The sequence below is a fragment of the Sinocyclocheilus grahami genome, unplaced genomic scaffold (genome assembly GCF_001515645.1).
Source record: "Sinocyclocheilus grahami isolate Dianchi unplaced genomic scaffold, SAMN03320097.WGS_v1.1 scaffold180.1, whole genome shotgun sequence".
NCBI classification, from domain to species: domain Eukaryota; kingdom Metazoa; phylum Chordata; class Actinopteri; order Cypriniformes; family Cyprinidae; genus Sinocyclocheilus; species Sinocyclocheilus grahami.
The window spans coordinates 228,998-251,393 of record NW_015505359.1 but is presented as its reverse complement, the minus strand read 5'-3'; the positions used below and the strand labels follow the sequence as shown (position 1 = coordinate 251,393).

Here is a 22,396-nt window from a genome sequence, read left to right as displayed (position 1 = left end):
AAATTTTAAATTTCAGCTCACCTTTGCAACTGGACGCCAAAATGTTCAAAAGGGGTGGACACACGCCTATAACTTATGAACGGAATGAGATATCTTCCCCAAACTCAATTATGTATTAGCTCAGTCTTAGGTAACAATAAAAAAGAAACACAGAGTTTGGCCATTGAAATTTTTTAATTTATCTTTATCAATATTGTGTATTTAAAACCTTAAAACGCTTATTTAAATACCTCCTTATTCCAAACATATGTAGGTCTATGCTGGATACAATTTTTTTGGTATGTAATGTTGTTCTAGGTTTTTGTACATAACACCTACATACTGATTAGTCATTTGTGGGAAGATGTTTATGGATAAGTTTATTTATTTATTTGAAGCTGAGGAGGATAATGTCAAAACATTATCACTCATGCCGCTCCTTATTAATGCAAACCTGTCTGACATGAACTGCAAATCACATATTAACGGCAAGTATCTGCCCTGAATCATATTAACAAACAGGGCTGCCACACGTGTGTCTTCATTGATAAACTGGTTTTAAACTGTTACTGGACTTGTTGGTAATTGAAGGCTGCGCCCTAGTTTGTGTCCAATCAGAGACAATCTGCCATGGAATGAATAAAACAGCAATGCGTAAACAAGAACTGGAAAGTCCTCCGCCCCCTTCCCCATATCATCTCAAATGAAAGCAGTTCCGTATTCTGTGCCGCTGCTACAACCATCACTTTCAACAGCCCGAATTCGTTCAAGCCTGTTTGTAAAAATCAATGCGCATCATCAACATGGACCCATGATGTGCAGAAGGTAAGAGATGGTCGTTACTGTCTGACTGCAGCTGTGTGTCGTTTTCATGCTCTCCCTTCATCGTAAAGTTTCGAGTGGGATGGGAATGCGGTCTCGTGTCATATATCAAGTTCGTCAGCATGTCTGTGTCTCTGCAGGATACTAGATGTCAGGGTATAGCTGATTATTTAGTGCGCACTGGTGAGCGATAAAACACTCGTTTACGGAAAGTGACACTTGTACAAATGGCAGCAAGTTAAAACGAGTGAGGCACTGATCGCACGTTATTTGTTATTGAGGTAAACGCAGCACAGGGTTTTACAGGAAGATGACGCACAGAATGACATAGACGATGGCCGAATAGTTTTGACATAAAAAACAACTATATTGTCGTGAGGATGTCAGGATACGCGACGCAGCTAATGAGGACCAACTGAGACATTTGGATTATATATGACAAAACCGCATTGGATTTGTTTGTCAACACCTTTAAGTCTGATCGCAACATAAGGGACGTTATAAAAACTAATCTAAAATACGACAAAATGCTATGTTAACAGGCCCAAATTTGTGTAGGTTGATGGCTACTTATTATACCAAATAATACGAGTCCCCTACTTTATGCATGCATTTTTGTAAGGATAAAAATAGTTAGTTTACGAGTAGTTTGAGTTATAAATTTGCCATTTTTGAAGCGCCTCTGCACTTTAACCCAATGGTTTCGTTTTGAAGATCGTGGGCGGGGCTTAACGCGCATGTGTCATGATGCACCTGTAGACGCTCAAACAAACGTGCACTCGATAAATATCGCTTATAGTAATATATTCACTTACAGCAAGTGCTTTATACAAAACAAACATAAAAGCATGTAAGAAAAACAGCCAGACAATATGACAACAAACACAACATATTACTTTATTGAAGGCAATGGCAGAGCAGGGGTCCCCAACTCTGGCTCTCGAGATGGCTCTCTTGATCAAACTCACCTGCCTGTATCTCTCTACTCAGGGGATCTCACAAAAATCCCACACGTGTTACCTAAATCTTGAAATATATAAAATAGATGCATTTTCCACCTTTATAGTTTGTTGATCTATAATAGGCAATGGTCAAAGTAGCCTAATATTGTAATCTATTAACTATGCATAAAAACCTGTCTATTTACTTAGAGGTGCTGTATGTACGTTTTTGACTCTACTAAAGCATAAAAGTACCATAATATGTTTAAGAAACATGCTAAGTTAACATACTTGTTTATCTGAAAAACAATGCTACAGTCAGTTATTCTCCTTTGAAAATGTGCTTTCCGGGCCGGAATGTCGGTCTCTGTTTTGGTTTGTGAAACCCGCCCACTGCCAGTTTACCCAATTGTATTTCGGGACCCCGGGTTGCCAGTTGGTGGAAAACACAGCATATTTAATTTCATTCATTGTCAAGTGCACTCATTCCTGTTGGTGTCATCAATCTGGCAACCTGCGTGTGCGTCAAGTCTGTGGAAGAGGGCCCGGGTGAAAAAAACCCTCTCCAATATTTTGAATTTGGACTGCAATACCTAGTTCAACCACTCGGTGTACATACAGGTACATATAGCACCTTTAAAGGGGTCATATGATGCGATTAAAATTTTTCCTTTCTCTTTGGAGTGTTACAAGCTCTTGGTGCATAAAGAAGATCTGTAAAGTTGCAAAGACTAAAGTCTCAAATCCAAAGAGATATTCTTTATAAAAGTTCAGAGTCAGCCACACCCCCCTAAAACGGCTCGTTCTAACACGCCTCCACATATCTACCTCACTATGTGGGAAGATTTGCATAACGCCGCCCAAATGTTCACTCAAAGAAAGAAGGCGTAACTTTTATTCTCACTGTCGTATTGTTGACGCTGCAGCCATGTCGTGAAGGCGCTGTGTGCTTCGTTGTGAAAGCGAAACTACTTTGTTTGGTCCTCCAAAAGAGGACGATATCCGCTTCGTCATGCCTAGAGCTGATCTGTGCTGGTCGCTGAGGGAATACATCAACTTTCACCGTGGACGAAGCGGAGTCCAGCCCGGGGTCGTCACATGTGGTTGCCGCTCATTCGTCGCATCCGCCAGGCACGCCGTTCTCGACCCCGCCACCTCAGCTCACTCTATCCCGGCCTCAGCGCACGCTAAGCCGGGGCTTCGGATCACGCTAACTCGACCTCAGCTCACCCCTTTAAAGGGGTCATATGATGCTGCTAAAAAGAACATTATTTTGTGTATTTGGTGTAATGAAATGTGTTTATGCAGTTTAAAGTAAAAAAAACACATTATTTTCCACATACTGTACATTATTGTTTCTCCTCTATGCCCCGGCTTTCTGAATTGATGTTTTTTACAAAGCTCATCGTCTGAAAAGCGAGGTGTGCTCTGATTGGCCAGCTATCCAGTGCGTTGTGATTGGCCGAATACCTCAAGCGCGTGACGGAAATATTACGCCCCTACCATACTGTGATGCCCTGTCAGGCCGGAGCGACAAGACAAAAACATTAAAAACCATTATAAACGAGGCATTTGTTGCATCCAGTGGGGACATAATTACCGATTATAATGACTTTTTACGCGTTGCGTTGCATCGCGCCACATAAACATAAAACCGTGTCTGCATTTGTGATCAGAGAAATGACAAACAACAAGTGCTACTCTACACTGCTCAAAACTCGCATTTGAATCATCAGTGGCAAATTCTTTAAATATAAAAAACGTACTTGCAGTCTGTGAGTCAGAACAGCCGGCATTGTAGTCTACTCTACCAGGATCCGGAAACAGTCCTCCATAAAATGTGCTGCACACATCTGAATATTTGGGTTGAAGTGTTCTGGAACAGTGTTGTAAATACAACTTAACCACTGATTTTTAGTCGTGTCCTCTTTTGGAAGGCCAAACAATGTAGTTTCGCTTTCACAATGAAACACAGCGTCACACACGGCGGACTAGAGTGAGCAGAGGCCGGGGGCTAGAGTGAGGAACGGCCGGTGGGCTTGAGAATGGCACGGCTGGCGGATTCAACGAAGGAGCGTCCGGCGAGCTTGCGGCAACCACATGTGACGATCCTGGGCTGGACTCCGCTTTGTCCACAGTGAAAGCCGATCTGGCGATCCACAGCGCGAAGTTGATGTATTTCCTCAGTGACCAGCACGGATCAGCTCTAGGCATGACGAAGCGGATATCGTCCTCTTTTGGAAGGCCAAACAAAGTAGTTTCGCTTTCACAATGAAACACACAGTGCCTTCACGACATGGCTGCGGCAGCAACAATACTACAGCGAGAAAAAAAGTTACGCTTTCTTTCTTTGCGCGACCATTGGGGCGGCGTTATACAAATCTTCCCACATCGTGACGTAGACATGTGTGGGCATGTTAGAACGAGCCGTTTTAGGTAGGAGTGGTTGACTCTGAACTTTTATAAAGAATATCTTTTTGGATTTGAGACTTTTGTCTTTGCAATTTTACAGATCTTCTTTATACTCCAAGAGCTTGTAATGCTTCAAAGAGAAAGGAAAAATTTTAATTGCACTATATGACCCCTTTAAGTAACAGGGTGTCATGCCATAAAATATTTTTTACTTTGTATTTAATGTGAATTTAATAAACACATTGTAAGTTAGGCTAAAATCATAACACTTTCATTGTACAGAAAAAGAGAGCAAAGAACATTCATTATCAAAAAACATTTTCACTTAGTTTAGAGTTCAAGCACTCTCAAAAACACCCATTAAAATCACTTAAGCTGTTTACACTGTAAAATGAGTATCTTACTTACAAATTCATACACACGTCTGCACTTTGTTGTTTCTGACGAGAGAATTCGCCAGAAAGCGGTATTCAGTCACCGGCATTTTAGCGATGACTCGTCTGAACGCCTCTGATTGGCCATTGCATTCGTAAACTCAACAGCATCGTGTGTGATTGGTTATAATGCAGCGCTGTACAAACGTGTATGTCTCTGGCTCAGTGCTAGCCAGCGAACGCACATTTGAATTTAGCAACTGGTGATGTGATCGTTGTACTGAACGATCTAATCACGCCGGTGTGATCATATCAAATATTAAAAATATTATTCGGCTATTTTTTTGTCTTTTGGAAGCTGCATTCAAAATCCACTTGGCTCAAAAATCTGAGGGGACACGTGCCCCCTGACTTTGAATGGGCATGACGCCTCTGTCTCTACTAATCCTGAAGGAAGACCTTGATTAGCTTGTTCAAGTGTGTTTAATCAGGGTTGGAGCTAAACTCTGCAGGAAAATGGATGTCTAGGGCCAGAGTTGAGAACCCCTGGCCCAGAGTATGGATCAGTATATGACCGATCTACCAACCTAAACACAATGAGCATGAATGGAAAAATACAAGTCCAAACAAATAGTTTATACCACAGATCAAGGATAACATGTACTAGTACATGTACCTTCCCTGTACTAGCACAAACCACCAAAACTATAGGAAAATATAAAACTGAATTCTGTAATGACCATTAGATGAATGTGTCAGATGAGGAGGAGGAGGAGGAGGAGGAGGAGTAGTAGTAGTAGTAGAAAAATAGACAGAAAAAGACTGAAAAACAGGCCTGAAAAGAAAACCGCTTCCCTATGCTTTTATAAACATACTTACGTAGGCCAGTAGGTGACAGTATAAAATCCAAAATCACTGGTACTTTTGGCATGAATAAGAATGAGAATAAACAACAGCTAGTACAGTTTTTTAAAAATTTTATTTTGTGGTGCATAATTAGACCTGCACAAAAAGTATCATGGGAGCAATGTGTTCATCAGTTGTACCCTTCGAAATCCTTCATTCTGAAGGGCCTTTTGAAGTGGCCAGTTTTGAGTACTTTAGTTTAGAATGACCCTTCAGTATGGCGGCCATGATCGTTCTCACTCCAGAGTGCCCTTGACTATGGCTGAAAGTCACATGACTATGATAATGACAACGTGGTGAATATTCATACTATATAGAGAACAGTGGTTCTCCATTCCGACCCACTACTCTGCACTTTTTGTATGTCTGTCAACAGGCGTAACGCACCTGATTCAGATCATCAGCTCATTAGAAAAAATTTCCATGAACTGAATTAAGTATGTGCAAATTCCAATCGGAAGCAATCATTCCTATGTCCTACTTACTCTGAAGGGTAGAGCCCTTGATGTGGGGACTTTGGAGGGAGCAGGGCACTTGCGTGTCATACTGAAGCCGTTTGGAATGCTCTTTGTAAAGGGAGCAATGAAAGACAATGTAATTTCCTCATTATCTTTACCTGGAATTTTGGAGGGATTGAGGTGTTCACTTTCGTTTGGAACACTCCTACAAATGGCGTCCCCTTCCAAAAGTGCTCTTCAAATGTGTAAAAGTGTTTGGAATTCACTTTGTGTCAGCCAGGACTGGAATTGAGAACCACTGATTTTTAACGGTGACTAAATAAGAAATTCAAAAGAAGTCCCTACTCGGAGAGTATGATTTCAGACACAGCCTTACTGAATGAATCTTTGACAAATAAAGATTATAGGCTAATGTTACACACAAAGATATGTTCACAAAGCAATAAAAGAATTTCAGAATTCTGCTATAATTAAAGCATAATTGTTATTAGTGCTATCAAACGATTAATCGTGTATATTCGCATCCAATCGTGTATATAAACACGCACACACATGCACGTATATATTTAAGAAAAATGTTTTGTTTATATATTAAATATTTATATATAATCTAAATTTATATATGAAAATAAATATTTTAAAAAATTATGTTTTAGTTTTTATTTATACATAAATGTACACACATATATAAACAAACTTTTATTTTAGATGCCATTAATCGTTTGACAGTACTAATTGTTATATCCACATTCACAGGTCTGTCTTAGAGACATGTTCAATTTCCCATGATGTCATGAAGGAAGAGAAGGCCAGGGGCCCTTCAGCAGAATACTGCAGTTGAGCCACAGAGTGGTTGAAACTGCATTCCACTTCATCCTTACACCATCTGTTTTTACTTCATCCCTCCTTTGGTAACTTGACAATGACATCACATAGAAAACACCTGGTGAGGGACTTCAACCATTTTATTACCTGTTATATCTGTAAAGGGTACTTGATCAAGCCCACCACCGTGACAGAGTGCCTGCACACCTGTAAGTATCTACAGTGTCTATGAAAATTTCGTGAACATTTTTATGATGATTTAGCAGTGGTTTTGGTGGGCTCTGACCCAAAAATGATCTGTTCTGATAGCGTCACGGACAACATGTGGAGAAAAAAAAAAGCAATGCCAAATTTAAATGATAAAATGTAATTATCCGTTGAGAGTTAAGATTCAAGATTTTTATTTGTCACATACATGGTTATATAGAGAATATATGACCAGCAGTGAAATGTAAGTCAGGTCTGCTCCACGGACAGTGCAATTATTAAAGAATACAATAAATAAATATATATAAATATAGGTATGGAAAAAAAAAAAAAAAAAAAAAAAAAAAAAAAAAAAAATGTGCAGGACAGTATACTGTAAAAAAAATTAAAATAAGAAGGAAAATTTGCGGTAAAAATGGCAGTATGGTTAAAAAATGCATACATTTTGTAAGTGTCATAATACTAACATACCAAATGACTAAAATATCTATTATTTTACCTTTACAATACAATGAAAAATATAAAAAAATATAGGTAGGGAAAAAAAAAAAAAAAAAAAATAAGAATAAAAATAAAATGTGCAGGACAGTATACTGTAGAAAATATTAAGATGAGCAGGAATGCACAAGAGAAGAATGTGCAAACAGGTTGTACAGGGTAGTTCGATAGCAGCAATAGAGTTAAAGTAAATAAATAAAATATAACAGAAATTGCTGTGTGCAAGTGGCAATGTCAGTATATTAAGTGTCTTACTGATAATTAAGTGAAGTCATGTTGATGTTAAGAGACTGAGTTTGAGTTTAGGAGCCTAAATACTGTATATAGCAGAACAAATACTGTTAGGGTAGCAGAATAAAGAAATAACTTTCCATATCTGTAATTGTTAAATGTTTAATATATGAATCAATGTGTCCAATCAACTTGTATTTTTATTGTATTTTAATGCGGACCTACCTGTCACTTGACAGTTTCACTGATACAGTATTTAGACCAGTGTTTGTTGCATGTATTTTAGCTGATAAATTCCACTTCTGCTGTTGTTAATTAATTTAGGGACATTTAATTTCATAATGCTTGATTAGGCACATATGTATTTCCACAGAGAGTAGCTGAACATCAGGATTTAGTGTTAATTAATTGTCATTTTATTGTCAGGTGAATGTGACCTACTTTCCTTTTTGCATTATATTGGTACGGCACATCAGATGTGAAAATTCACTCACTTTTACGACACATGACCAACACACTGTCACCTGTAGATCAGTCCCCATGACAACAGATATTCTCCTCAAGCATAAGCTATTTTCACACAAAATATTTTCTTGATGGAGTTAGTTTGCAATTTGTGCTTTATTGTTTGATTGTGGCATATTAAATGTAAATCATGAGAAGGTTAGATAGTAAAATGTATTTATATTATTTGGTATTTATTTAAAAACAAATTTTTGCTTATACAATACAATACAATATATGTTATGTAATGCCATAAAAGTAATTCCTTATCTTGAATGTACTAGGCATTTGTTTAAGAATACACTGTACTTTAGCCACCTGCCCAGCTGATTATTCCACACAGTGATGACCTGATTGTGTCTGGTATCAATGTCAGTGTGTAATAAGTGTGAGCAGTGGCTTTTCCCTCCACTCACTTATGAGGTAAATCAGTTTGATATAGTGTGTGTGGGTGTGTTGACAGCTTTGTATGTGTATTCACAGAGCAATAAGGCAATGATTGTTGCAATGGTTTTGCTGGTGGAAAATAATAGGTGTTTCACTGGCTAAGCAAAGCCAAAAGCTTTATCTAATTGCCAGTTTGTAAGACTTGGTTTTAATTGTAGTCTGTGGTCATTCTGGCAGATGTAGGGAATATCATCTGTGAAATGTAACATAAAAAAAATTATTGTAATTTTAACAGTAAGAAACTGTAAAAATGTTACAGTAAAATGTAACTGGTAAATGGGAAGTTCCCTTGCTAAATGCAGTGAAAATATGTAATAAATATAATGGGACATTTCAAATACTGTAAAGCAACGTTAAATTTACAGTTTAGTAAAAAAGAACAAGCCATCTTATAACTTATAGGATGATGAAATCATAGTCATCTTATAAAAATGTTGCTACTGTATTTTTACATCGAAGTTTTGGCAGCCACAGCTGGTGTTTTTTTTACTGTAAATTTCACAGATATTTACTGCTATTTAAGTATAATTTCGTCTTTTTTTTTGTATAGTTTGTAAAAGCTGCATAGTCCAGCATTTTGAGGACAGCAATGATTGCCCAAGATGTGGTATCCAGGTTCATGAAACGAATCCCTTGGAGATGTTAAGGTAAACCACACTGATCCATGATATGCTACTACTAAGTCAAAATCTGCTTCAAGTGGTCAGGGATCAGAATTAGTGTAGCATTGCAGCACACACAATATAAGCCATGATAAGGATTATTGAGATTAATCTACTTGATTTTAACAAAATCTGGAACACAATCTAAGAGTTCTTTCCCATAATAGATCTGAGAGATTTTTTGTTGTCCACAGTTGACTGGTTTTGAGCAGTGTTGGGTCATTGAGTGGCAGTGAATTTGATCCTGGTTGGGAGGCATTCCAAGCAACAGCCGGACTGTTTTCTGGAGCCAGAGTGTCAGCTGTGAGATTGTCTCTGCACAGGATTGCCTCTCCACACCAGTGATGCATCTCCACCCCGACACCAGATAGAATGATAACATGATAATAAGACCTTAGAGCAGAATTAGCCTGAACCTGCTAACAGATGTGACGGGGACATTAGCATGGCTCTCATCGTGTTCTGGTTCCTCACATTTCTGTGTATTTGTTTTCTCCAAAGGCTGGACAACACTCTAGAAGAAGTCATTTTCAAACTTGTGCCTGGCCTTAGAGAAAGTATGCATTTTGTCATTTGAAGTAACTCTTGTGTCATATACCATATATCAACTGGCATTTAATTAACTTTTTCGTTTTCTTCCAGAGGAACAACAGCAAGAGGTTGAATTCTGGAGAAGAAACAAATCGAAAGAAAGTCCTGATGGTAAATGACTCAAACAGTGAAATGATATACAACTGCACTCACCTGATAACCATGTTAACTCGAGGGTTACCATACGTAACCGAGATGTTAATAATAACAGAAGTTTCATATTTGGCTGAACTTTAATCCCACACATTAGGCTCTCCTGGCTAATCATTTATAATTAATAATTCATTAAATTTATCTAGCACTTTTCTAGGCACTCAAAGCACTTTACATTGTGAGGGGGGATCTCCTTGTCCACCACCAGTGTGCAGCATCCACCTGATGATGCGACGGCAGCCATAGTATGCCAGAACGCCCACCACACACCAGCTTATTGGTGGAGAGGAGACAGAGTGATAAAGACAAACAGTAGATATGGGGATTGTTAGGGGGCCATGATGGTCAGAGGCCAATGGGCAAATTTGGCCAGGATGACAGGGTTATACCCCTACTCTTTTCAAAAGCCATCCTGGGCTTTTTAATGACCACAGAGAGTCAGGACCTCGGTTTAACGTCTCATCCGAAGGACGGTGCATGTTGACAGTATAGTGTCCCCAGCACTATACTGGGGTGCTAGGGCCCACTCAGACCGCAGGGTGAGCACCCCCTTCTGGTCTCACTAACACCTCTTCACAGCTCAAATGAATCTACCACACTCTGTTTCAGTGACCTTGACTCAAAGGTGGTGGGTAGTAAGATGCGAGTCATCAGTATAGATGTATCTGTGTCACTCTGCTCCATTGACTCCAGAGAGAACTACTAGAGTCACTCTGTACAACTATTTTATACAGTTACAACGGTAAAGATAAGTGCTGAATTTTTATTTACTATTAAAAAAATGTGAATAAAAATGGAAATATTTGTGCTCTATCAATAATTGTAACATAAAGGCAACTATTTCGTCAAATAATTTAGTGGGGTTTTTTTCCAAATTGGCTAACTGACTGAAAAATCTGCCATGGTAAAATAAATTTGATTAGTTTTTTGCAGTTTCGGCTTACTTCCCTCAGTCATCATCAAACATCTATGCTAGACATTTCTTCATTGTTCTCAGGGTGCCATCAAACTAATTTTTATTAAGTAACACACTGGCCAGCAAGTTAGAATTTGCTCTCACGAGGGTTTCTGTTACAAGATGACTTAATTTCTGCCTTAAGACCATATTGAATGATGATGAAGACACACAAGACATGCCATTCATTTATTTTTCTATGTCATATCAGTAGTAAAATTACAGGGCCCTATTTGTTTTGGCCAGCTGGGAGGCGAACTACTGGATGCCCCATTTAGTTAAATTATGTTTTGTGTGATTTGTTGGAGTGTATGAGTTTTTTGTTTGTGTACCACAATCTTCATAATCTACAGCTCTTGTGCTCAATGTATGAACCAATATGAATGGCTTTCATAATACTTGGGACTCCAAGGCAACTTGTAAGTGTTTGCAGCTGAAAGCAGTTCTTAATGATGAGATAATTACCACATTCGTGATTTTTCTCAAGAGCATGTTTTTGAATATTATCTATTTCATATAAAAGAGAGCCTGAGAAAAGATGCAGATGCTATTTTTCATTAGCATATCTATTAGCCTGAAATGTTCAGCGTTGTGCCCCGCATTGTCAGAGGAGCACATAATGTGGCACATATTTAGTAAAAAAAAAAGAAGAAGAAATTTATGCAGTTTTCACACAAAATCCAAATGATTTCTATTGAGCCTCTTTTCCCAATAGGAAGCTATTATTTTCATGTGTAGATTGATCTATACAGGGATTTTTTTGTTTTAACCATTTTGGGGAGTCAGAGAAATGTAATAATAAATAAGTTAAGTCACATTAATCTATATAGTGCTTTATACAATAATAACAAAGTAATAACAAGAAAATAACACTTAACACATTAAACAACAAATTAACACTTAATGTTGAAAAATTAATAAATTATGTTATAAATTGAATTTCAGCTGTAAAGCAGCTCTACAGAAGTCAAGTCACCTTTATTTATATAGCACTTTTAACAATACAGATTGTGTCAAAGCGACTGTACAGCATTAATTATGAAAATAGTGTGTCAATGATGCAAAATGACAATAGTAAACACTTAATTTTAAGTTAAAGGCAGTTCATCATTGAATTCAGTGATGTCATCATCCAGCTCAGTTCAGTTTAAATAGTGTCTGTGCAATCAAGTCGACAATATCGCTGGAAATTAAGTGTCCCCAACAAAGCAAGCCAGAGGCGACAGCGGCAAGGAACCAAAACTCCATCGGTGACAGAATGGAGGAAAAAACCTTTGGAGAAACCAGACTCCGGGGGGGGGCAGTTCTCCTCTGGCCAGACGAAACCAGCATTTCAATTCCAGGCTGCAGCAATGTCACATTGTGCAGAGGACTCAACTGATTCCTGTGGTCTAGTCCCGGTGGCCGTCTAGGAGACAAGGTCTTCACTGGGGATCTGTCTCTGGGGCTCATCTAGTTGTTCTGATCTCCGCTGATATTCAGGGCTGTAGAGGTCCTCTCTAGGTCCTGATCCACCATATGGGCTGGATACGTACTGGATCCGGGTGACAGCAGTGACCATCTGATCTGGATACAGACTGGATCTGGTGGCTACGGTGACCTCGGAATAAGAAAGAAACAGACTAATATTAGTGTAGATGCCAGAAGACAATAGTGTCATTATTCGGCTCAATTTAGTTCAATGTTGATTCAATTTATTTAAATAAATACTACAAGTAAAGAAATCGGTGTGAAAGGCAGATGAAACAGCAGTTCAGACCTTTTGATAAAGTCCTTTAACATGACCACCTCTGTTTTGTCTTTTTCCAGAGGATGGCCCTATATGTAAGAAAGCCCGAGTGGATGAAGAGGATGATGTTAAAGGTGGTGGAGATTACCACAGGAGTGATCCGCAGATAGCCATCTGTCTAGACTGCTTGCTTAACAATGGGCAGATGGGGGAGAACATTGTCAAGGTTAGCCATCTTGAATTATCTCTCCTCATCCTATCATACTATCATATTTCATGTGTGCCACTCCATGTCTTCTGCTTCTTTTATCTTCTTTCTGTGTTGGTATTGCCCCCTCATCCCTTCTGAAGGAAAGGTGATCCAGGATCAGATTTTTTTACTCAAGATCCTTGTGATTGACATTTTAAGATTAAAGCTGAAGCTGATCTTTATTCTTTTTCTAAAGCCTGGTATCAATAGGTGTAACTCCAAAGCTCAATCTTTTAAATCCGTTCCCACATAGCCATTATCTCCCTGTTTGCTAATAATAAGATCCTTGTGATTGACATTTTAAGATTAAAGCTGAAGCTGATCCTTATTCTTTTTCTAAAGCCTGGTATCAATAGGTGTAACTCCAAAGCTCAATCTTTTAAATCCGTTCCCACATAGCCATTATCTCCCTGTTTGCTAATAATTTCTTTCTTTTCTTTCTTTCTTTCTTTCTTTCTTTCTTTCTTTCTAGTAATATTATGAAATATTATTACAATAAAAACTTTTCAGTTTTAATGTATTTTAAAGTGTAATTTATTTTTGTGATGACGAAGCGGAGTTTTCATCAACCATTACTCCAGTCTTCAGTGTCACATGATCTTTCAAAAATCATTCTAATATTTTGATGGGGTCGCAATTTGGAAATTTGTGCAAATTTGTCATTTCGCCTTGTTTTCCAGGGCTTAATGAAAAAATTTATTCGCTGCTCAACAAGAGTGACTGTTGGAACAATCAAGAAGTTTTTAAGTCTGAAGTTAAAGCTGCCCAGTTCTTTTGAGGTAACACCTGAATATCTTTAGTCTACATAGTTGACCATTTTTCCTCTCAACAAAAAAAGATGCCATGATTTGGTGGATATTACATATAGCCTATCCATTTTGTTTATATTTCACATGTCTATGCTGTTATGCATTTTGCAGAAACTTTTATGCAAAGCTTATAGTGCATATAGTGTGGTAAAACTTAAACTTATATATATATATATATATATATATATATATATATATATATATATCAATATACATTTATCAGTACGTGTGTTCCCTAGTAATCAAACCCAAGACCTTTGCATACAGGAACAGTCCTAATGAAATATGATCTTCTGGGACGCAAACATGTCTTTACTTCATTGCATGTGTTTCAGCAATTAACCACTATATTCTCAAGTTTATCATGTTTCTGCTGTTTATGTTTTGCTTGTTTGCTTGGCTGTTTTGGTCCACCATACAATGAAATTGCTCTCACAGTCACTAGCTTTTTCTGCAGCTAGATGTTCTATGCAACGGTGAGATCATGGGTAAAGACCACACTATGGAATTCATCTACATGACCCGCTGGAGGCTTCGGGGAGAAAATGTAAGCCACGAGAATACCAGTATCTCCTCCTCTCCTCTCTTCTCATGTGTGAAATGTAAATCCTCTCATCTTTTCCACTGGGATGAGCAGTGCGGTAGACCCTATTACTCAAAGCAGGTTCATAGCAATTTGTGTGGCTTTGCTTTTCATGGTATTTACAATTTAAAGCAATGAACTTAAGACAGCCATAAAACTTTAAGGTTTATTTCAAAACAAGTCCGGTCAGTCCCACACTGCCCTTCTCAGTTCGGCATGCGCTTCAGAGTTAATTCTAGCATTATGATTGTCACTTTTACACAAGGCTGTCATGGAGTATGAAATCGCTGTAGTGGTGAAGGGGGTTACAGACGCCCCACTGGGGGTCTGTACTCTGTTCTCATCCCCAAGCATATCCTCTTGCAACTCTTGGGTGCCTGTATACCCTGTTGATATGTGTACGACTTTCCATCTGTGCAGAAAAGCCACCCCTGAACATTTCACCATGTTTTTTTTTAAACCACATAACATTTTCTTGAGTTTTAAAATTTCCATTGCCCCAAAGATTAAATTTAATAATTAAAATTTTCATTTTAAACAAAACAATACATATAATTTTATATAATATCATGTAATATTTATCAGTTGACATCCCTAGTAATTATTATTAATTAATTATTTATAAATGTTTTATCATTATTCATCACTTAAATTTATCACGCATTTAATGCATACTGTAAAATCAGAAAGACTACCCTTAGAGTTTCCCTAGATTTTGAAATTGACTTTTAAGTAAATTGAGAATTTGATTTTAAAATTGAAAGTTTTTTAAAGCAAGGATTCACATAATCAGTTTAGGGATTCTGCCAAAAAAGTCACAACATTTTTTTTCTGAAAAGCTCCTGAAGGTATGAAAGTTACATGAGGTTAAAAATGAATCGTAAATTGAAGGGGCACGGAACTGGGTCAGAAAGCGCCGGCACCTCATCTCTCATTTTTCTAGTACAGTAGAGAAATCTCCTTCCCTTGCTTTCTATAAACCGATCTCTGATAGTGTTGTTTGAGTGTACTTTAGAATGAGTGTGTGAGTTTTTCCTGTAACCTGTCAGTACTATCGTGAAGATGTTCTCACATTCTCAGTGCAGAATAATAATGTCTTAATATTTGTTTTGAACAAAAAGACTGTGGCTTTCTTGTAAAGAATAACTCAAAATATGATCAGATTATAATAGAACGCAACAATAGAGTTCCATATTCCATTCATTTTCTCCATAGAGACATTGACTTGCAATGTATATAACAGTATAAACACTCAAGACAGATGGTCCATGAGCTCAGAGATTAAATGAGAGTATGTCAGTCTGATTTAAACTTTTTTTAGTTTTTAAAATTTGTGTTTGATAGTTAAAAACATATTTAAGAAATACATTTTCAATAAACTTGACAATACATTTTCCTTGGATCCACCAATCATAGAAAACTATGGGCCTCATTTATAAATAGTTGTGTATAAACCGTCCTAAATTTGTTCTAAGATCGTTTCTCAAAAGTGTGTAAGTGTGATGCAGAGAAAACTAATGTGCACACAAAAACATGTGCGTACTCCTCTCTTAGATGTGACATTTATAAATCGCAAATGATCTTGAAATTGTGTGCAGCTGACTGGTGTCAGAGCTCTGCCTTGTAAACATCCCCTAATTAATATCATTAGCATATAAAAGAGCATCAGTCCAGGTCGAAAACCGTTATTTGAGAATGGCGAGCGACAAGAAAACAGGATGCCTTTTTAGCTTTCTTGATTTTAATTTATGGAGTGAATCACAGAAACAAACCAAAACTCAGCATAGCTTGTCTCACAGTTTTTTTCCCTTAGTTTTATTTAAGTGAACCTTATTTCCTGTAAGCTTATTTATTTAATTAAATACAATTTTATTCTGTTTTTCCATTCACATAAGTGCGGCAGATGCATGATGACATGTCAAAACTCATGTTCTGTTTATGGTGATATTTGCACATTTATAGCATTATTAACGGGTCTCAGACATTCATATATTTAATTTTTTTTATCTAATTTAGTTTTTATTTAACATTCTAATCTTGTCTGTTAACAGTTAAGCAATTATCCAGCGTCTGATATCTGTCAAGAAAATTATTATTATTATTATCATCATCATCATGGTTGCTGCTTATATTTTCAAATACCTGCAGTACTCCAATTTGACACAATAAAAAGTGCATACGTCTGCTCAGACCCTGACGTGGCTCTAAGCACTTTTCCATGCAAAGACTGTGTTTATAAATATGAACGTTCCTGTGGCTTTAAGCGTACACACACTCTGAGATCAAATTTGTGCGTACGCATGCTTTATAAATGAGGTTACTGTGAAAGCCTGAACCACCTCAAAAGAGCTGGCTTGCCGTTCTCTTAACATCTTTTAACTTATGTAGAAATTTTTAGAGGTTTTGATTCAGGCACATGATTTGTATGATGAGTAGTTAATTTCTTTATAAAATAAATTAAATACAATATTTCTATGATTTTCAAATACTACTTTCCGAAAGAAAGAAAGAAAGAACTTTACAATGTTGTAGCTGGTTGATTTGGTTTATGGCTAACAACCTATTTTTAAGGATTTCTTGAAAACCCCATGGGGAAAATAAATGGAAAAAAGAAAATACTTAAAAAGTTACTGAAAAACTGGATGGTCATTCTTGTTCTTAATGACATATTAAAGGTGCAGTAGGAGATCTTGGAAAATGCTAACTTTAGCCTGATAGCACTGAAAGCGAACATCCCACCCTCCCTGCAATCACCGTCCAAAGCCATGCCCCCTGAACGCATATATGCTCACAGACCAGAATACCAGAGACAACATTACTGCAATAGGTTCCCAATTCCAATCCCCCCCCCGCACCCGCCCATTTCATATGTATCTCTTATCACGTGCGACGTTTGTTCTATTCGACCACAAGTGCTCTGCGAAGTGGACATCACCGGATATTCCGCCATCCAGTTTGAAGTGAGCGTATATGTTCCATACAAAGGGCATTAAAGTGTGCGAGACGTAAATTTAAATAGCATTTATTTACAGAGGTATATTATGTCACACTTCTCTAGTAAGTTTCGTCAGTGTGTGAAGTATGAAATATGTGAATGAATGTTCCGAAGTGAAGTAAACTTCAACGGATTTCCCCTGCTTCGAGAGTAGGGAGCATTGCACACTGTGTAGGGATCATATAGTTTGGAGCACAGTTCATGCACGTAGCTCACTTCTAACTAGCTGGTTATCTGAATCGGGTGTGTTAACTAAGCGAGACATGCAAAATATAGATCATGTGTCATTCACCGATGAGAAAACTTTAAAAGTACTACAATACCAGGACGGAAGATCGGGTTGTTGATGTTTCTCTGCTATTCTCACTCTGTCTGCACAGCATGCATGAACGCGCTGATGACGTATCCTGTCTGCGCGAACCGGGTGCGCAGAGGTATGCTCATACATATTTTGACAGGCAGGTAGGAAAGCCAATTAAAACGCTCGGACTGAGTGTTTTGATTGGACGAACATTTCTTGGTCCTACGCCTTCCACAGAATATATAAATACAGATAAATACATTTAGACCACTTAACTTAAAGGGATAGTGCACCCAAAAATTTTATGTTTATCTGCTTACCCCCAGGACATCAAAGATGTAGGTGACTTTGTTTCTTCAGTAGAACACAAATGATGATTTTTAACTCCAGCTGTTGCAGTCTATCAGTCGTATAATTCATGGCAATGGCAACAAAATCTATGAGAGTAAAAAAACACACGCACCGGATGCCATGCGCGCGTTCAAAGCAGTTGGACACAGTGGTGTATTAGAGGTAAAATATGATATAAATACTGTTCGGTTTCTCGCACAAACCGATCGTTTCGTGTCTTAGGACATCAATGTGTCGTCACGAGCCGCAGGGTTTAATTTGGTTTTGTCTGTGCATGTTTTTTTACTCTCATAGATTTTGTTGCCATTGCCATGAATTATACGACTGATAGACTGCAACAGCTGGAGTTAAAAATCATCATTTGTGTTCTACTGAAGAAACAAAGTCACCTACATCTTGGATGCCCTGGGGGTAAGCAGATAAACATCAATTTTTCATTTTTGGGTGAACTATCCCTTTAATGATTGCTATCGTGAAGAGACTTTCAACCAGCATAACAAAAAATGTTTCTGAAGACAATCACCTATTGCACCTTTAAGTAAAAACAAACAAACAAAAAAACCTAATAGACATAATGAACCAAAAACAACTGATAACAGCTCTCAGTGATATGTGTCGGGTCCCCGCTTAAATTCCTTGTTTTATTTTTGTGATTATTGTTTTTATTTTATTTTATGTAAAGCACTTTGAATTACCATTGTATATGAAATGTGCTATACAAATAAACTTGCCTTGCCTAATGAACGTAATCTATAGAAAAGCACAATAAAGGTCCCCTAACTGCAAAATCTGTAGATACAAACTATGTCATTTACGTATTTAAAGCTTGCATACTGTACCGGAACATGTACATTTTACACTTATCTACAACATGTCTCTTTCTCCAGGGCTACCCAATGGTACTTGAATATCGGCCACGCATTGACTTTGGCTAGGTTGAAATATCCTGCACTAATTTCAGCTGATCAACAGACAGCGAATTGAATGGACATGTCCAGTTCTGAAGAAGTACTCTACCCATCTCTTCTGTTTAATTACTTTAGCTCTCTTTATTGGGATCAGTTAGTGCATTGAATCTTGTGACACTTACCATGTGCCACAGGGATTTGTGATTTGTGTCTCTTCCCATGTTGTGGTTTATTTACCAAAATGACAAGGGCCTTCAGCAAATTTGCATATAATGGTATCTCCTTTGAAAAAAAATGTCACATGATATAAAAATCTCAGTGCCTTTTCCCATACATCATCTAATGAGGAGCTTCTGTGGACGGCTGTTTTATAAAGATTTATAAAGAGGTGTTATCAAAGAATTTTTCCTTTTGTGTTCCACAGAAGGAACAAAGTCCATACAGGTTTTGAAAAACATGAGGGTGAGTAAATGATGACAGAATGTTCGTATTTAGTGGTTTAATATTCTTAGTCTCCTGATGTTTAAAGCTTTGGGCTGGTTCAGAGCCTGCAACATCCCCCAAGGGTTTTAAGCTGGTCTGTTTTTGATTTTGCCCACTTAAGGGGTTTTATTTATTATAGGCCATACCTCTGTGCTCACACAAATGCCTTTTCTTTTGAGGGTTTTGGTGACTTCTTTGCACATGTGCCTCATTTTTAAAAAATAAAGGTGAAGTTAACTTGGCTAAACACGTTGAGTATAGGTTTTACAATGTCATCCCTTCCCTGGCATCCTAATTGAGAAAATAATTGAGCTTTACGGTCATTGTGTCATTATTTTGGTTTATGGTTGACAGGCAATGAGTTAAAAACTTTCTCACAATTTGTAATTCTCTAGCTTTTCCCCAAAAATTTTTAGAAAATGGGTATAATGTCTTGAATTTTGAGTCATGCTTGCCTATTTTATGTCAGAATACAATTTTTATGTTAGTAAATCCTGAATCAAGTAGTCCAAAGAAAGAAATGACAAAGTAAAGGAAGTATTCATAGCTTATTCTTGCAAAATAGAATTAAAGCATTTGCTCGACCACATTCGCAGGCTTCATTACAGTATGTTAGTCTAGTCGTATTACACCAAAGACACTCTACATCATCTGACCACATGTGATTCATACTAAAAACTGTTTGTCTTACTATACTTACAAACAGAGGCCATGTAGCAAAAATAAGGCTTGAATTTCTGTGCATGGAACAAATCTATCTAATCTCTCAAACAGAGTTTGATATTTTTCCTCCCAGTACTCTGATTTTTTTTTAAAAATTTCTTCACAAGTCTCACTGAAAAATTACACCTGATAGAAAACTCCTGATAGAAATCAAGGTCCTTTAAAAATATATAGAAAATATAATTTTGCTATTGTTTTCACATTAAAGACGTTGCCTTTAAAGTATAAAATATTGTGTTTAATTGGAAGCCGAATAATGTGTTTAGAATAGACCCTTGAATGTCCTTGTGATGCAATGATCAATATGTATTTTTGTAAGGAGCCCTTGTAGATATTTTATCTTTAAAAATGGAAATGTATGTTTGACAAACATCAAATGCTGCTTAGAATAATCTATTCTATTTTTCAATGTAAAGTCCCTAAGGTGATTTCGTTAGATTAGAAATGTATATAACATATGACAGTTAATGTATTTGTGTGACTTTGTTCAGAAAAATACACTCATGAATATTGATGTTATTGGGTGTGTCATTTTTTGATTTTATGCTTATGTCATGGTAATTAAAACTGATGACAAAACATTACAGTGTTTATTATATTGCATGTGTTAAAGACAGTTCAGTTCTTTCTCCCTCCTGAAAATGGTCTCACTGCACTGTGGTGGGTGCGGCAGCACTGCCTCATATTTTCTCTGTGATTTCATCTAAGGTTCATCTGCCAAGGATAGAATTTCTCCACAGCCAAAATCCATCAACTTTTCAAGTGATTCCGCTTTCATTGCTTTTGATGAGGAGAAAATGCTGCAAAAAGATCATTTCAAGATGAGACACATAACCCATTCTCTTACACACATACTTGTATATATGGTTTATGGGGACTCTCCATAGGCATATTAGTTGTTTATACTGTATGAACTGTTCTTTCTGTCATCTAACCCTAACCCTACCCTTCAAAGAAAACTACTGGCATTTTTTTAATTTCAAAAAACGTTTTTGTTTTGCCATTTGGCTTATGAGGACATAGGAAGTGTCCTCATAAACCATGTTTATGTTGTAATACCCATGTCATTACACACATTTTTGTTCTCATAAACCATGTATTCAAGCACACGCACACACATTTTATTTAGAAGCTTTATGAGGGAATGTGTGCGTCCATCACTCTTCATTCTCTAAAATATAAAGGTCATAGAGCATCAGATTCACAAAGTTCCACCAGACTGCAGCTCACACAGCTTTGCTTTCTGGAAGTTAATGCTCTGGAAGATGCACCGATCTGCAGAGAGACACTGCCTGGGCTCTGCACTAATGAAAGTGGATTTCTTCCACTTTCTCAAACAGGTCGGTCATAACACTTCTGGATTTCCACTCTGTGCTATAGCCAGCCAGTCAGTTTTTCCAAAAGCACTCTCTGTTCTGTCTAGGAAAGTGTATGTCTCTTCACCTGTGCCAAATGCATTATCCATCTGCACAATAGAGGGTTATTGGAACCTTTCTCTGTAAAAGAGAACAGAAATCAGAAATTTGGAGATAGGAAAACGTTAACATTTTGTGGTGATACTGGAGCCCTTGACAAGATATCACCTGATCCATATATATATAATATAATATATATATTGAAATGTAACTTAAAATTTCACCATTTATACTATATACACTGTAATGTTCAGTCCAAAGATGATGATGGGTCAAAAACTGATCAAAGAAAACAGTTTATTAAAGAAAACAAAATAAGGTAATCCAAATAACAAGCCAAGCTACAAAACAGTGTGCAGAGCACAGACACTGTATGTATGTACACATCTGTGTGTGTAACGGGAAGTCAGACTCCGGACACAGACAAGTTAGAACCAAACAGGAGGGTTTATTGTACAGATTTCAATGAGCAACAATGGCAGGCGAGTAATTGTAAGTATAGAGTCTTTGATGCAGGGAATGTAGATATTGATGATTATAGTCTCTTTACCAGGATGATGGAGCACACAGTGAGTGAACGGGTTGATGAAGGGATTTTCCAGGAGCTGGTTCCAATTAACTGTTTCAGGTAAATAGGGTTGAGAAGACACAGGATAACATGGGGAGACAAAGGAGATCCAGGGACATGAAGAAGGTAAGTGAGAGCATAGCAATGAGTCTTCATTCCACAAGAGAGACCAGACAATGTGTCTGTTTGAACTGTGTTCTCTTATAGTGCAGGGTGCTAATTGGTGATGACTGTCAGGTGTGTGTGCTCAGAACTCGGGTGATTGTGATCGCTGATAGGTGGAAGAGCCTGGCTTGCCTTATACTGTATATATATA

At 37.4% G+C, this 22,396-nt stretch overlaps 1 protein-coding gene across 1 annotated transcript; it reads left to right on the top strand.

Annotated features, from left to right (window-relative positions):
• Nucleotides 1-612: 612 nt before the first annotated feature.
• LOC107594155 (polycomb group RING finger protein 5-B-like) lies at nt 613-20,611 on the top strand. The gene is made up of 9 exons (XM_016284106.1): nt 613-804; nt 6,649-6,926; nt 9,155-9,251; nt 9,768-9,823; nt 9,909-9,968; nt 12,775-12,920; nt 13,625-13,723; nt 14,211-14,300; nt 18,871-20,611. The coding sequence occupies exons 2-9, from the start codon at nt 6,815-6,817 to the stop codon at nt 18,916-18,918; spliced, it is 708 nt and encodes a 235-aa protein (XP_016139592.1). The 5' UTR covers nt 613-804; nt 6,649-6,814; the 3' UTR covers nt 18,919-20,611.
• The last annotated feature ends 1,785 nt before the right edge of the window (nt 20,612-22,396 follow it).

Coding starts and splice junctions, on each gene's coding strand:
- LOC107594155 (XM_016284106.1), top strand. CDS start 6,815: ATGACATCACATAGAAAACACCTGGTGAGGGACTTCAACCATTTTATT. Junction 12,921..13,624: donor TGGGGGAGAACATTGTCAAG/GTTAGCCATCTT, acceptor CTTGTTTTCCAG/GGCTTAATGAAAAAATTTAT. Junction 13,724..14,210: donor AGCTGCCCAGTTCTTTTGAG/GTAACACCTGAA, acceptor CTTTTTCTGCAG/CTAGATGTTCTATGCAACGG.